This window comes from Pelobates fuscus, chromosome 5 (assembly GCF_036172605.1).
Source record: "Pelobates fuscus isolate aPelFus1 chromosome 5, aPelFus1.pri, whole genome shotgun sequence".
NCBI lineage: Eukaryota > Metazoa > Chordata > Amphibia > Anura > Pelobatidae > Pelobates > Pelobates fuscus.
Window position 1 is genome coordinate 194,901,639 of NC_086321.1, and position 15,493 is coordinate 194,917,131.

Sequence of the window (15,493 nt, forward strand, 5' to 3'; positions counted from 1 at the left end):
CAGTATCTTCATATCCTAATGCGCGTGAGGCACTTGCCGCACATGCTCATTAGGTTCCACTTTGGCACCAAATAATGCAAAAATAAATGCAAAATAATTGTATCTTAAAGTTCCCTGCAGTTGCAATGCTTAGTGGGTCTACCTGCAGCTAGAGAGCTCATATCAGGGTAGTCTTATGCTGGTCTGTGAGTCATTTCTTCTTCAGGTATACAACTGATAAGGGAGAAAAAAAAACATTATGCAAGAGACCCAGATCAGGTCATGGAACTGGAGTCTGTACTCGAATGTGGAACAAATGGTATGAGTTTGCTCAAGTCCCATACATTTTTTTTGTAATCAGCCCTCCCAGGCCGGTAGATGGCATGGACAGAACCTGAGTTGCAAAAAAGGCTTGTGCCTCCTCAGGAGATGTGTTTAAATGAACAGTCCCATCCTTGGACACTGATAAAGATCCGGGATCTGTCCAGCGGTAATCCTATACCCATTTCTCACAATTGCTTTGTGATGGCACCCAGGAATATTCTCTAAAGGGTCGATCTTGGTAGGTCATGATAGAAGGTGAGATCGCTGTCTTCAAAGACATATGGTGTTTTACCTTAAACCGCCATCATAATGTGTCGCTTCTAGTGAAATGTTTGGCACCAGATTATGACATCTCGAATGGCTTGGGTAGCTGCATTTGGGGAAATACTGTTGCGATATAGCCCATCCAGAACACATTTTGGCTGGTTTGGAAGGAAGGGATGGTAGCTATGAGACTCCTCATGTAGTATGGCAACAGCATGTGGAATCCACCTAAGTTTGATGTTTTGCCTTCTACTGCGTTCATCCATCATTCTGTTGCCCCTTGAGAATCATTGGGTTGGATCAGAGGAGATCATGCTTAACTATCTACCAGAATGTTTTAGAGAAGAGACTGAGCTTAATTACAGGTTGGCTGGTTGTTTTTATTATAGCTTTTTAATTTTTTCATTTGTATTTATTATTTTTGTAAACAAAGAAGCATGGCTCAGTAAACCACTTTAAAAAGTAACAGTCTAATGTTAATATCCATTTTATTTTGTGGTAATGCTTGTAGAATGCAGTGAATAAGGCAAATCATTATTTTCTATTTTACTAACCATTTAGCAGTTGTATTTATGAGCATTAGATTCCATTTGGCAATATGAAACATTTCAGATGTAGTATATTAAATGTCCTATAGAGGGCATTGTTGAACTTTTTTTTTTTTTTTTTTTATTGCTCTTTATGAGTTTTTGAGGTTTTGGTTTTAGTTTTTCCCTTCTATTTTTTCGTACTTTAACTTTTAACATGAGTTTTTTTTTTTTTTTTTTTTTTATTTGACCCCTTCACTACCTTGCACTTTTTGATTGAAAAATGTCAGTATAACATTTTTTTTTTTTTAAATTCTTTATTTTTGTTGTGCACGGAATAACAAAAAATGCGTGCAATGCCACGATAGCAGTTACAGGCGATTAAAAAAAACATGTATATGTTAACAATTGCATGGCATTTGGAAAAAGGCACAATTTTTATGATGTGTAAATAAGCTTAATACACGCTAACTTTGTATGTCTGTTGTAGAGGTTCACGTTATGATCATCAGGCTTAAGACTGCAAACATACAGAGAGTATATACTAATAATTAAGAATTGTTAAAAATTGCTTAGCTCGCTAGAGTGCCCTGTTTTAATGGCTTAACCAAAGTTTAATCAAGAGTGTCAGACAGGGTTACAGGGGAATAGTTAAGGGCTCATCAAGCTTAAGTAACTCTTGCTGCCTTAGGTCAGGGAAGTCTGCAGTGCTATAAATCATAAGTTGAGAAACAAACACCATTGAGAGACCTATAGGGGTACATTGAGCCTGGGTTATCTTCAACAATGCTGGGTACACCTGATATGGTAAAACAAGTCACTGCAATATTGACCCCTCCTGAACTAGCATGAACATTTGAAGTGCAGTAAAATAATATAGCTTAAGGCAACAGGCCAAAATCAAAATAAAACTATCAGAACACAGTTACAACTAGTTATCATCGGTTCCCAGCCGCTTTCCTTGCAGCTTGATGTGCCGATTGGGTAATAAAGCCGTTGTGGGGTTGTGTAAGTCCCGGGTGAGAGAGCATGCTAATGTGGGAGGCTGTGTATCCCAGTCTTCATGTCCCCGCTAGTCCCCTTCAACCTATGCCTTCAGGGGTTTCTGTCCCGCACGAGGGCTCACCCTTCTCAGCTGTGCAGTTCGAGTGTGTCATAGAGGTGTTCAACCACCAGCGTGGACGTTGGCCGCTTTCAGGGTTCCTCGGGATGCTTGCCGGTGCTGTATGGCCCCTGCTCGGGCAGGTAAGTCGGTTCTTGCCGGTCCTTATAGGTTGTTGCTCTTTGGTTGCTGTTTTTGGTGGGACTGGCGTTGTCTTGTGCGGTGCAGTGACCGTTGGAGGTCGGCTACGCTTGTGTGTCCCTGTCGGTAGGATGGGACGTCGTTTTCGGCGCCATGTTTTGGCGCGCTTAATCTGGGTGGGCAAGCCAGTCAGGCAGGAGCGGTACGATGGTGTCATGGGTGATTTTGCGACCGGGACTTGTGTAGTGTACAGACGGTCATTTAGCTTCTCCCAAAACGCTGCAAATGTGGCCTCTAGCCTCACCAGGATGTCGGCCTCTTGAATTATTTTGATTGGCTTACTCGTGTGTTCCGCCATCTTGGGTATCGCCGCTTGTAGTCTGCTCGAGGGTGTCGCCGCTACCTCCGTTTCGTCCAGGGCTGCGGTCGTCCAGCTTGGCAGGGACCGGGATATCCCCCACCGGTCCAGGGGGGGGGGAGGACAATACAAGAGTGCTCCCTCTTCGGCCAGAGAACCGGGAGAGTGGCCGCCTCTCCACGGCTCCCACCCGTGTAGGCCGCAGTCTGCGATGTGGTCGGTTCAGCCACGGAGGGTCTCACAACGGGTATCCCCCGATGCAGCATCACCCCCTGAATAGGGTTATCGCTATCCACAGCTGGTACGCTTGGGTGGTCGGGCGTTATCACCCAAATCTTGGCCTCAGGCTCAGGAGCTCTTAGCAGGCACGTCTGCTTTGCTTGGCAGGCTAGCTCCGCCCTAGTATAACATTTTTTTGAAGCAAAGGATGCATAGTTAGGATATTAACATACCAAACCGCAGTAATTGTTTGTATTTGCAAAAATATGAACAAGAGACAAATGGAAACCGCTTTAAAATTGTGGGTGTGGCATGCATGTACAGAGCACCAATTTCACCGCCCTTCTGTCTTTTTAAAGAGCTTGAGCCGTGACTGTGTTCATGAGTTGTCAGTTAACTGAATGCAGTATAGTGTCCATTTATTAGATCCCTATGATATAACTTTGCACAAGTTACAGATCTTCCATATCATGTAATATATATTTTTGTAACTGCAACTGTAACCCCATTGTAAACTAGTTGGAAAGATTTTCCTGGTCAGGCCTTTTTTTTTTACCCTTCTTTTTCTCCCACTTCACAAAATGTTGTAATTGGTTTGTCACTTCCCTGCCAATCAGTATTGAGTGAATAAACCCCATAGTTGTTTGCTTTCCAGAAAATGACTCAGTGGGTTGTGCAGTACCCTATTACAATGGAAAGCGAACAAAATGGCTGTTTGTTATGACGACAAAATGTATTGAAAAGTACAGGAGAGTTCACATTTATGCCTTCAAAATGAAATGCACATCAGGAGACATGAAGTAAAATCTAAATAAAAATACAAAGTTCCCTTTAGCAATCTCAGAAACCATTTCTGCCCTCTCCCCCACACCCAGCCTCTTAAACTAGTACAAAGGCCCATTTTCTCCTGACTTGACAATGTGTTTATTTTTAGAGCGTCTGCAGAACCTGCACATTCCTAAAATTATGTGTTGGCCTTCTTCATGGAAACTATCCAATTTCATTTTAAACTCTGGAGGTTCAATATTGCAGGATTAGAAATGGTGTTTTGTCTTTTGTATTAACTCTTATGTATTGACTACACTGTCTCAATGTTCACATTTAGCACATTACACAGATAAGTGGATTTTTTTTTTTCATATTTGCAGTCAAAAATTATGAGGCTGTGCAGGTCATCTTAACTCCCCATTAAGTTGTCTCAGGATTTTTAGGTTTGTCTATTCTAGTAAAGTTTATGATTGCCCATGCATACAATGCTATTAATTGTAGTGTATGAAGCTATGAATTATATGGTGATTTATAGCACACCTTCTCCATTTAATTTTCATAGATTTGTTTAAATATGCCAAGCTGAACTTTATCCATGTAGCTCTTATATGTACATCTTGTACAACTTAAAGCATTTCCATATCCCAAAAGACTACCCAGTGCGAGTAAACTTTGTATAAAACTTCTTGGTTTGCTAGCTACATGAAGCCATCGGGCTGGGGCAGACATCAACTGCGTTACAAGAGGTTGAGTTTGCTATTACTCACTGAAAATACATACTTTATACAGGGATAGCAACCACGCTGTGTATGTAGAAACATATTGTGGCTACTGTACTGAAACATTCTACTGTGTAATTATATCCGAAATATTTAACACTGAATTCCCCCCACCCATAGACTCAATAATTGAATGATTGGTGAGTGGATGCTGATAATAAACTTAGTTCATCTAAATAACATCATTTAACTAGCGTTTATTGTTGGCTTCTAAATGGGAATAAATTCCTTCCTGCACAGCTTTATGGAGTGCATCCAAATTAGACAACTTTCTTTCGATCACTTTTGGTTTCCTGTTTTTTTTTGTTTTTTTTCTGTTAAATTGGGTAGGATTAGGTTGTGGTTTCTGGTGATGTCATTGATGATAGCCCATTTAGACAGCAACGGTAAGCTGAGCAGTATACAACAGAAATAAATCCACATTTGACATTTGGGGAAATTCATGTGCAGTGGCTGCAATTGATGTTTAAGTAAACTTTAAACGTTTTAAAGGTTCTACATAATTCTTGTAAGATTGTAAAATAAAATCAGATTTATTGTTTGTTTCATTGCTATTAATAAGTACATTAAATGCTTGCTGCATATGACTGATTAGTGGCTGCTCGTTCATAGCTACTAGATGAGATGGAAAGTCACAGTTGTATTAATGAAGTCTTGTATTTTCCAGAATGTTGCAATTGTTCTTAAACGGTGATGAATCAAAGAGGCTGCCATTGTACATTAGGGATTTTCTCCATCTGTTTAAAAATCACTCTGGCAAACTTTAGGTGCTCTTAGCTACACTGGAAGGATCTGTTTCTTACATTTCACAAAACTCGGTTTCTAAATATAGTGCATTGCATCAAAATCACCTTTTATTTGCTCAAAAAGTGCCTTGATACAGAGCCTGTTAATCCTAAATACCGTATCTGATTACTTCTAATGATTCCGCCATGAGGGAACATTACAATCGTAACTAAGCATCCATGACATAAAAATTTGAAGACAAAAATACATATGTGTCTCCTAATTTAAGTGCTTAGACTTGCGAGTTGTACTTGGGTACTCTGGGACCTTTCCTTTTTTTTCCTGTAATTTCTGTTGGACAAAACTGCCATATTAGGGTTATCATTGATTGTTTGTTTTTAAAGCATCTAGATCAGTAGTGAGATGTGTGTACCGTGTATGACTGAATTATGGTTACCTGTTTTGTTTACTGACCTATATTATTATCACATTACTGTTAAACACAATTGTGCAAGAATCCCTGTTTAGGTCACCGGCCCCCTCCCCTTGTAGATAAAATGTTTCAAACGCAAAAAAAATTTCCCCCGCGCAGGTCTGGTCTCATCGCGGCCGTCCCTGCCTCTATAGCTGATATCCTCAATCTTGATAATCTCAGCCAATACAGTGCTTTCCCAATAGAGCGCATTGGGAGGCTATTGCACATGCACAGCAATGGTACAGAAAGGAAGGTGGGGCTCATCCAGTTTCTTTCACAATGAATGGCATCACATTTTATCACATAGTATAAACCACAGAATTATTAGCTGTCTACCTTTAGCATCTCCAGTATTCATCTTATGGGATCCTGCCCACATGAACCCTTTATTGAGTCAGAATTTTGTGTGTTGGTGGCGGCTGACGTGGCTTATACTTGTGTGTTATTTAGCGGTGAATATGTCATCCTCCAAAAGACCTGGAAGAAAGGCAAGCAGTGACACGTTGCAGGACGGCAGGGGAGAGGTCTGGGTAGGAGAGATACATCTGGGTGTCATCAGTGTACAGGTAGTAGTGGAGTCCAACAGAGGTAATAAGTTTGCCAAGAGAGGCAGTATAAAGAGAAAATAGTAGGGAATCATGGACAGAGCCCTGGGGGACTCCAACCGAGACAGGACGAGGGGAGGAGGTATCATTAAAAAAGGAGACGTTGGGAGAGATAAGAGGACAGAGTCATTGAAGAGTTTGAAGAAGGAGAGCATGATCAACGGTGTCAAAGGCATCAGAGAGGTCAAGAAGAATTAGTATGGAGTAGTGGACTTTGGATTTAGCTGCAATTAGGTCGTTATTAACTTTGATAAGTGCAGTCTCAGTAGAGTGGAGAGGGCGGAAGCCAGATTGAAGAGGGTCAAGGAGAGAGTTGTGTGGCGGAACCCACCTCGCCACTGGACATTGGAGAGGCCTGGCTGCCCGCCTCCTACCTGCTGACTATGGTCCCTGGTAAATTTGTACTTTTGAATGCAATATTTGGGCATGTGGTATTTTATATCGCTGCTACTGGCCCTTTAAGGGCCATCCGTGGACATATTATGACTTTTAGGAACAATGCCCCTTTAAGACTGTGTAGCAGATTGCATTCAGGCTGTCTTAAATATTATGTATGTTATTATGTGTTCGGTAGATTGTATATGTGTATGCAGCATTCGCCTGATTGTTCGGTAGAATCACTCCATTCATTATATTGAGTGAAACTACCGAACAACCAGACCACCCAGGAATAAGTGTGCCTCCAATTACCGTTTGCAACAATGTTGCAAACGGGTAATTGGCCATTTATGTAATGTGTTCTTCGTCCTCTGGGTGGCCGCCATTCGGGAAACAAACACGTGGCGGCGGCCATCCTAAACTCCCGAACAGCGGTGTTTTGCCGTCGAGTGTCTGGAACTAAAATTGGACACTCGACTAGGCAAACACCGCTGAGACCTCCAGACTTCCAGCAATTTGTGTAGAAACTACCGAATGGCCCGCTGTTCGGTAGAAAGAACCCCACAAACAAGGGGATTCATTGGAATCCTCCCCAGGCTCCATAACCCAGGCAATTCATGTGTTTTCATTTCCTTTTCTGTGACCGACTGCAGGGCCAAAGTACATGGAACTATTTTCGGATACTTTTGCCATGTGGTCGGTCAAAACTTTAAACAGCCATAACTCCCGAACCCCTTGTCTGATCTGGGTGATTTTTGGATATGTGTCTCACCCAGATCAGGGCTACCAGGGGATGTAACATTTAAAGGGGTAACCCTATGTTTAGGGGTACATCCAGAAACCCAGGGAATTTGTGTCTGGAATAATGGGATTATGTGTCACACTAAGAGGAGGAGATGTGTGGGAGGTAACTGGTACATTATTGGCTGTGGTACTAATTGTTGTGGATCCCTCCCTTGCATGGGAGAATGTCTTAAAAGGAAGTTGTGTGAATAAATCTGCAGTTCCTGCTTAACCCTCAAAGTGAAGTGTCGTCTCATTATTGGGGGAGGATTTATTGTATGCTGTTCCAGTTTGACTGCTAGGAGTGGAAACCTATTCGCATGGTTTGTCCTATTCGGCTGTATACAGCATTCATATGCTTCTCCGGTTCGGTGGTTGTGGTGTCTGCTGCAGTGCTTGGAGTCCTCAGGAAGCGCTAGGAGCATCCTTCAACGGAGGTACCCAGTCGGGGTGCCCGTCGATCCGTTACAAGTTGGAATTGAGGAAGTGAGACATACGGGTAAAGACAAGTCTTTCTAGAAGCTTTGAAGGAAAAGGGAGCATGGATATGAGACAATAGTTAGAGTAGGGGGAGGGGTCAAGAGATGGTGTTTTTTTCTTTTTAAGGATAGGTACTACAGTGGCATGTTTAAGGTCAGCAGGTAGAACACCAGAAGAGAGAGATCATTTCAAGATGTGTGTTAAGGAAGGTCAATGCGAACCTCTGAGCGGAATAAAATCATATTAGTACACCTAAATGGACATTTAGGTCTGATAGCGTTCATGAGTGGATTCAAGTAAATGGTTACATATTGCTGATAGCAATAATGCAGCAAACCTAGCGATTAGACTTTCAAATAGCTTGGAAGTGATATTTAAATTTCCAAAGCATTGCTAGTTCCCTCAATATTACTGCTTGTTGAGGGGATAGGTACCCTGGAGTTCATGAACACAGAAATGAGATATCTGTCCCATTGCAAACTAAGCCTACCACATAAATGAATAAAAAGTGATCAGATAAGTATGTACAAACATTGTCATTTAGACCCCCTCAGTATATAGTGCGGTAAGTGTATTTTATAGCACTCCACTGAGTGAGTTTTTTGGTTTTTTTTTTTGGTGGTGTGTACCACCGGGTTTACTTTTCTTAGCATATCTATTTGTGTAAATTTTGGATATTTACACGTGTGTTGAGCTGCTCTATACATATATTTGATGTGTACTTGCCATTAAGCGCCTTATATATTGCACAGAGCACTTTTTCTTCTTTCACACTGTATGTATAACTTTGCACCACAATGGTACTCACCATAAGTACCAAGCCCAAAACCAGGGCAAACGTTCTAGAGTCTGCTCACTTGGGCTACTCAAGACCCACCCGGGGTCCTCTTTAGTGTGTTGCTTTCACAGGTATCATTGTCTGTGGGACTTGTCTTAAGGGGATTGCAATCTGCTTCTTTTCCTCTCCATGGTTGACCTTTCTATAAATGTCCCCATGCTATGCCTTCTCAACCTGTATATTGCAGTTGTGTTTGTATGCTAGTGGATTTTTTTTTTTTTTTTTTTTAATTCTTTATTTTTATTCGTGCATAGCGTGAACAAGCACATTTGCACTGCCACAGTATGGCAGCGAAAAACATTGCACTTTTTTTTATATATAAACAGGATTGTCATTATTAGATGAGTCATGTACATAGAAATCACAGTAGTTAAGTCGAGTTTCGCTAAATGAGTTATGTTTGTTTAAACATGCTGGTCGTGGTATCCTATCGCTGTTAAATAAAATGCAGATTACTATCTGGTCTATGAGTATGCCTTGTTGAGGGCAGGTTATGCTGGTATAGACTGTTTGCGTGTCGTGATAGTCTACGTGGAGGAATACAAGTCGCTTCCGTCCGAAGCATTTAGTAGTGTATATGGGGGAACATGCTGAGCCCTAAGTGTGCGAAACAAAATAAAGTGAGCGTAAAAATCTGGAGTGAAAACAAAAAGCAAGCGTGAAAATATGTGAGGCATTGTAGCTGCGTTACAAGCACCGGAGCCCGATGGAGAGAGTGTTCGGTTCACAGGAGATTTAAGTCGTGTTACGTGTTGCCATGTTGGAGTCTAACTAGACACAATATTAGAAAACAAGAGTGAAAGGCACAGTAGGGCCATGTGAGTGTACGTCATAAAAACACGTTTGGTCTATATATGCCTATGGGTCTGGCCTGTCAACAATAAAATAAACAAGTGATGATCCTTCACCAGCAATAACATTGCGGCACCTAAGAGATTAAAGTGGTAAAGATTAGTGTCGCCATAGGTTTGACATAGCTGTTATGCCTGGTCGTTTAAACTATTGATGTCAACATGTTAAGTATACTAGGTTAGCAGTTATATGTAACAGGTGCAGTCGTGGCATATCTAGCATTGCTCGGTAGTGATCCGGTTAACATAAAGGTCTAAAGCATAGGGTTAACACAAAACAAGTGAAACATTAATAAAGCGTCTCATGAGTGTCTGCCAGGTAACTTGCATGAAGACATATGAAAAAAAAAAAAAAAAGGAACAAAAGGGTCTCTACGGTATTAGCAGGGCTGTGAGCAGTGGGCTTCTCCGTGAGTCAGTCCATGGTGTGTTAGCCGATGCCCGATCTGGAGGCGTTGTGTGCCTGCTTAGGACGGAGGTCAGGCCATGCTGGTGGTATACTCTGGGTCCTCCAGCCCGATTCATGGGTGCGTCTCTGCTTGGAACGGTCCAGGCGAGCCCTCGGCCCAGAAGAGTGTGGGAGGCTGGCAAGGCTGTGGGCTGTAAAGCAGTGGGCCCTGGAGGGGTAAGTACCCATCGTGCTTGTGTTCCACTGGTTCATGGCTTGAGTTTGAGTGGCTGTGCTTTGCGAGCTGCTCTCATCTGGTGTGCTGGGTATTTCCCGCCTCGCGGCCATTTTGGGCTCTTCATCCATGCCAGGATTGCAGGTGTCCGTCGTCTGTTTAGTTGCTTGTTTGGTGGCGCCGGTGGAGGTGAGTGCTTGTTTGGGTGCTGTTGAGCCTGGAGCTGCAGCCTCTCTTCCAGTTTGCTCCAGAATGTTGTGAAGGCCCTGGTCATTCTGACCTCTATGTCCGCCCACATTGCTGTAGTGTCTGGGTTTCTCGTGGCGTCCGCCATGTTGGCTGGGTCGGCAGAGTTGCTCTTTGTTATAGTCCCTCTGTTCCTCGTGTGGTGTGGGTCAGAGTAGTCCCCCAGAGTTAGACCGGGATTACCCCCACCGGTCCAGAGGGGGGGGTTGCAGGGTACCTGCTCTACATGATGTGCATCTGTGCCTCTTGGGGCTGGGAGGTCGGCCGTCTCTCCTGCCCGGTAGTCAGCAGGCCGCATGGCTCAGAGTGTGCCGCTCGTTGGCTTCGGTGCAACTTCTGTCCTCGGTGGTGCCTCGTAGCTCCGTACTAAGTTAGGTGAGGCTTTAGCTGAGTTTTGTTGGGTTAATTTGGGTTAAAAGTCGCTTTTTTCGGCCATAATAGTGAGGAGCTCATGCAAGATGCGTCTTTGCTGCTCGGCGGTCAGGCCCCGCCCCCCGCTAGTGGATTTTTTTAATCATCTGGTCTGTCGCCCAGAGTTTGTGTCCCCATATATCCCTGATTGCCTACGCTTGAGTGTACAGACATTAAATTGACGTGCAATTTTACCCATTTTGTCAGTCTCCACTTGAATGGTTAGCATACATTCTACATCTTGCGTTCCTATATAAGGTGTGTGTGTGTGTGTGTGTGTGTATATATGTATATATGTGTGTATATATATATATATATATATATATATATATATATATATATACACACCGTAATTATCGGCATATAACACGCACTTTTTCTCCCTGAAAATAGGGAGAAAATCATGGGTGCGTGTTATACGCCGATATCCCACATTTACTTACCTGTCTTGACGCGTGGGCCGGCTTCACAGCGCGCACCGCGGAACTGGAACTTAAATTTCAGGTTCCGGTTTCCGGCGGGACTGAAAGGAAGTGTGCACACTATTGTGTGTGCACACTTCCTTTCAGTCCCGCCGGAAACCGGAACCTGAAATTTAAGTTCCAGTTCCGCGGTGTGCGCTGTGAAGCCGGCCCACGCTTCAAGACAGGTAAGTAAATATGGGAAAGTGCACTAGGGGACACTATGGGAGGGGGCACAATGGGAGGGGGGGACACACACTATGGGGGGTGGAGAATACTGAGGGGGGGAAGAATACTATGGAAAGGGGGGGACACTATGGGAGGGGGGGAAGAATACTATGGGAAGGGGTGGAGAATACTATGGGAAGGGGTGGAGAATACTATGGGAAGGGGTGGAGAATACTATGGGAGGGGGTGGAGAATACTATGGGAGGGGGTGGAGAATACTATGGGAGGGGGTGGAGAATACTATGGGGGGGAGAATACTATGGGAGTGGGGGGGAGATTACTATGGAAAGGGGAGAATACTATGGGAGTGGGGGGGAGATTACTATGGAAAGGGGAGAATACTATGGGAGTGGGGGGGAGATTACTATGGAAAGGGGGGACACTATGGGAGGGGGGGGGAGATTACTATGGAAAGGGGGGGGGGGGGAACACTATGGGAGGGGTGGAAATTTCCTGGAATTTCCTTCTGAAAATGAGGTGCGTGTACGCCGATAAATACGGTATATAATTATATATATATTTTTTTTTTTTTTACTTTTCTACATAAACTTTGAGCATGTAAGCTGAGGAGAGTGCTTGCTTCTTCAGGTTGAGTCCTTTACCTTCAGTTAACTTCTGGGTTAAGTCCTTTAGCGTTCTGCTGTGTCTGTTAGACTTCCTTCACATGATGGTAGTGGGCACATAAGATCACGTCCTGTGGTACTGATTGTGGGAGATGGCGAGGTTTGGGCACTCTGTGCGCTCTATCTAAGAGAAGCATGTTGGTCGTTATGTCAGGTGCTAGGGTGTGAAAGTATTCCTGGAGAAAAGCCGGTAGGTCTGTGTTTGTAACCGCCTCTGGAACTCCCCAAAGATGGAGATTGTACCTACGAGCTCCATCTTCGAGGTATATAGTATTATTTTCTAGTTGTTGTGCTTTTTCTTCCATAGCTTGTACATGGTCTGCTAGGCTGTTGTGGGCCTCAGAGTATTCCTCCATCTTCTCCTCCATATGCGAGGCACGTGCCCCCAATTCTTCCATGTCTTTCTTTAAAGGGACTCTATAGTCACCATATAAAAGCAAGAAAGACAGGTCCCCCAGCCTTCCTTCTTGCTTTTATATGAACTTTCATTCATTAAAAAAAAAAAATCGGTGTTTTTATATTAAAAACTTACCTCCGTTCCAGCGCCAAGCTCCCCGCTAGGCCGCGCCCCCTTTTTCGTCAAAATGACGAAATCGCGGGGCCCAATGGGACGGCTTCGCGCTGCACCAATCGCGTTCTTCATAGAGCGGCATTGAATGCCGCCCTATGAAGAACCTGAGCGCTTTACCGCGCATGTGCGCGGAATGCGCGTTTGCGAGCTGAGCTGTCTGACTGACAGCTCAGCTCGCTTTCTAAAATTATCAATAATAATTATCAATATAATTTAGGGCCCCCACCCGCCCTGTGCGGCGGGTGGGGGCCCTAAAATTATCAATGTGGGGGGGGACCTACTGCGTCGGTTATTTTGGATTTTTATTTGGCCTTTTTTGGGGCTGAAGAAAGAAGATTTTAGAAGAAAGAAAACATCGAATGGTAAGTTGTTTTTATCTTATTTTTTTTTTCTTTACAGGTTTTTAGTTAAAGGGTCCCCCCTCATTATTTTTAGGGTGAGGGGGGTAGGTAGGGAGATAAGTTTTTTTTTTTTTTGGGGGGGGGGGGGGGGGGGGGGAGAGAGAGGGTTAACTAGGGTCCCCACCCCCTTTGTATTTAGGGCCCCCACCCACCGCTCAGGGGGGGGGGCAGTAGGTCCCCCCCCTATTGTGAATTTTAGGGCCCCCACCCACCGCTCAGGGGTGGGGGCCGGGGGGGGGCAGTAGGCCCCCCCCCCTTATTGTGAATTTTAGGGCCCCCACCCGCCGCACAGGGGTGGGGGCCGGGGGGGGCAGTATGTCCCCCCCTTATTTTTTATTTTAAGGCCCCCACCCGCTGCACAGGGGTGGGGGCCGGGGGGGGGCAATAGGTCCCCCCTTATTGATAATTTTAGGGCCCCCACCCGCCGCACAGGGGTGGGGGCCGGGGGGGGGCAGTATGTCCCCCCCTTATTTTTTATTTTAAGGCCCCCACCCACCGCACAGGGGTGGGGGCCGGGGGGGGACAATAGGTCCCCCCTTATTGATAATTTTAGTGCTCCCACCCGCCGCACAGGGGTGGGGGCCGGGGGGGCAGTATGTGCCACCCTTATTTTTAGGGCCCCCACTCACCGCTCAGGGGTGGGGGCCGGGGGGGGGGGAGGAGAGTAGGTCCCCCCCCCCCCCCCCTTCAACCACTATTGTGGCCAGACAGCATCCCTGTGGGTTCGGGCTTCAGCTGTCAGCTGAAGCCACGCCCACAGCAGTGCTGACAGGCTGTCAGCACACAAAGCGCGTTCACAGTGCTTTGTGTGCTGATAGCCCGTCTGATGCATTCACCCAGAATGCATCGGACGAGAGGCCTTTTTAGGGCCTCTGAACTCGGAAGTCCCTCTGGTGGCCGTCTGATTGACTGCAACAAGAGGTGTTCCAAGCTTCCAATGTAAACACTGCATTTTCTCAGAAAATACAGTGCTTACAAGAAAAAGGCTCCGGGTAGCTGTAGCACTCACCTAAACAACCTCATTAAGCTGAAGTTGTTCAGGTGACTATAGTGTCCCTTTAAGCCTTGCGCAGTTTCTGTCCATATGTTTATCAGCTTGGTGGGCATAGCTGCTAGTTGTTCCATAAAAAATGGTTTGGTAATATTTTCCTCCACATTCGCAACTTCATGTTTAGGGCTGTGTGCTCTCGAGCCTCCGTTCCCATCTTGGCTGAGTGCTTGCTGATTTTTTTGGGCTTGACTTGGCTTGTTGCTTTTTGCCCTGGGGGTGAGACATAGCGAGATGAGTGTTTTCCAGGTTGTGATTGCCTGATCGTGTTGCTTTGAGGAACCCCGATGGCGGAGTAAAAGATTATGCGGCCGTCTTGTTCAGCCGGTAGTCATTCCCCCTATTTGGAATATTAAATGTACTTATATACTGGTGGGTGTTGCTTTGTTTATGTATACCTTTTTTACTTTTTCAGGAACATGTTTAACAAAAGAAAACAAACAAACTTATAACTTACCTGTACTCTCTTCTCCGAAGTCTGATCCATCCACTGTGAGATCATCAAATCTTGGTCTGAACGAATGGCAATCACTGTGATCTGTCAATCCAATGCTTCTCAGGATACATTAGCCATGTTCTGCTGTGCTTGATAGCAGAGACGTAACCAAAATCCACGTGGGCCCCGGTGCGAAAATTGCACCCTTTCCGCCCTCCTTCCACATCTCAACCCTTCAGCCCCTCAATGTGTCTCATTCACGCCACACTGGGTGAGTGTGACAGAATTGGAAGGGTTAATGTCTTGGTTGAGTATGGCAGTGTGAAAGGGGGCAAGTGTGAGAGTGATGGAGAATTAGTGTGACCGGATTGGGGGGGAAACACGTGTCAAGTCATCTTATTCTGTACTTTGATTATTCCGTTAGATTTTATTTTTTTCCCTCTCTCTCTCTCTCTCTCTCTCTCTTTTAACGTTTTGTTTTTTGTTTTTCTTTTTCCTTCTAAATTTCATGTAGATGTGCATTTGGAGCTGGAGGACAGATTGGCCAAGTTTATGAGGACAGAAGAAGCAATTATTTATTCCTATGGGTTTGCCACCATTGCAAGTGCTATACCAGCATACTCGAAAAGAGGGGACATTTTATTTGTGTGAGTCTCTTGCCTAAGCTAGGCTGGTGCTTTGCTGTCTTGTGTTCTTATTGCATATTGTGCACATGTGAAAAATTAATGCAAGAACAAATTGTCATCAGTAGTGTTGTACATTGTTAAAGGGACGCTATAGTCACCAGAACAACTACAGCTTATTGTAGTTGTTCTGGTGTCTTTTGCCTGTCCCTGCAGGCTTTTTAA

General features: G+C 44.5%; 1 protein-coding gene and 1 long non-coding RNA gene across 2 annotated transcripts in view; one reads left to right on the plus strand and one right to left on the minus strand.

The window, feature by feature from the left end:
- LOC134611259 (uncharacterized) overlaps window positions 1-15,493 on the minus strand; it is a 1,028,750-nt gene that overhangs the window by 627,409 nt on the left and 385,848 nt on the right. The gene's annotated exons all lie outside the window — the stretch shown is intronic.
- Window positions 1-15,493, plus strand: part of SPTLC1 (serine palmitoyltransferase long chain base subunit 1) — an 85,062-nt gene that overhangs the window by 16,908 nt on the left and 52,661 nt on the right. The window contains exon 6 of the mRNA XM_063454932.1: window positions 15,160-15,292. Within this exon, the coding sequence (XP_063311002.1) occupies window positions 15,160-15,292 (133 nt within the window). The remainder of the gene's footprint in view (window positions 1-15,159; window positions 15,293-15,493) is intronic.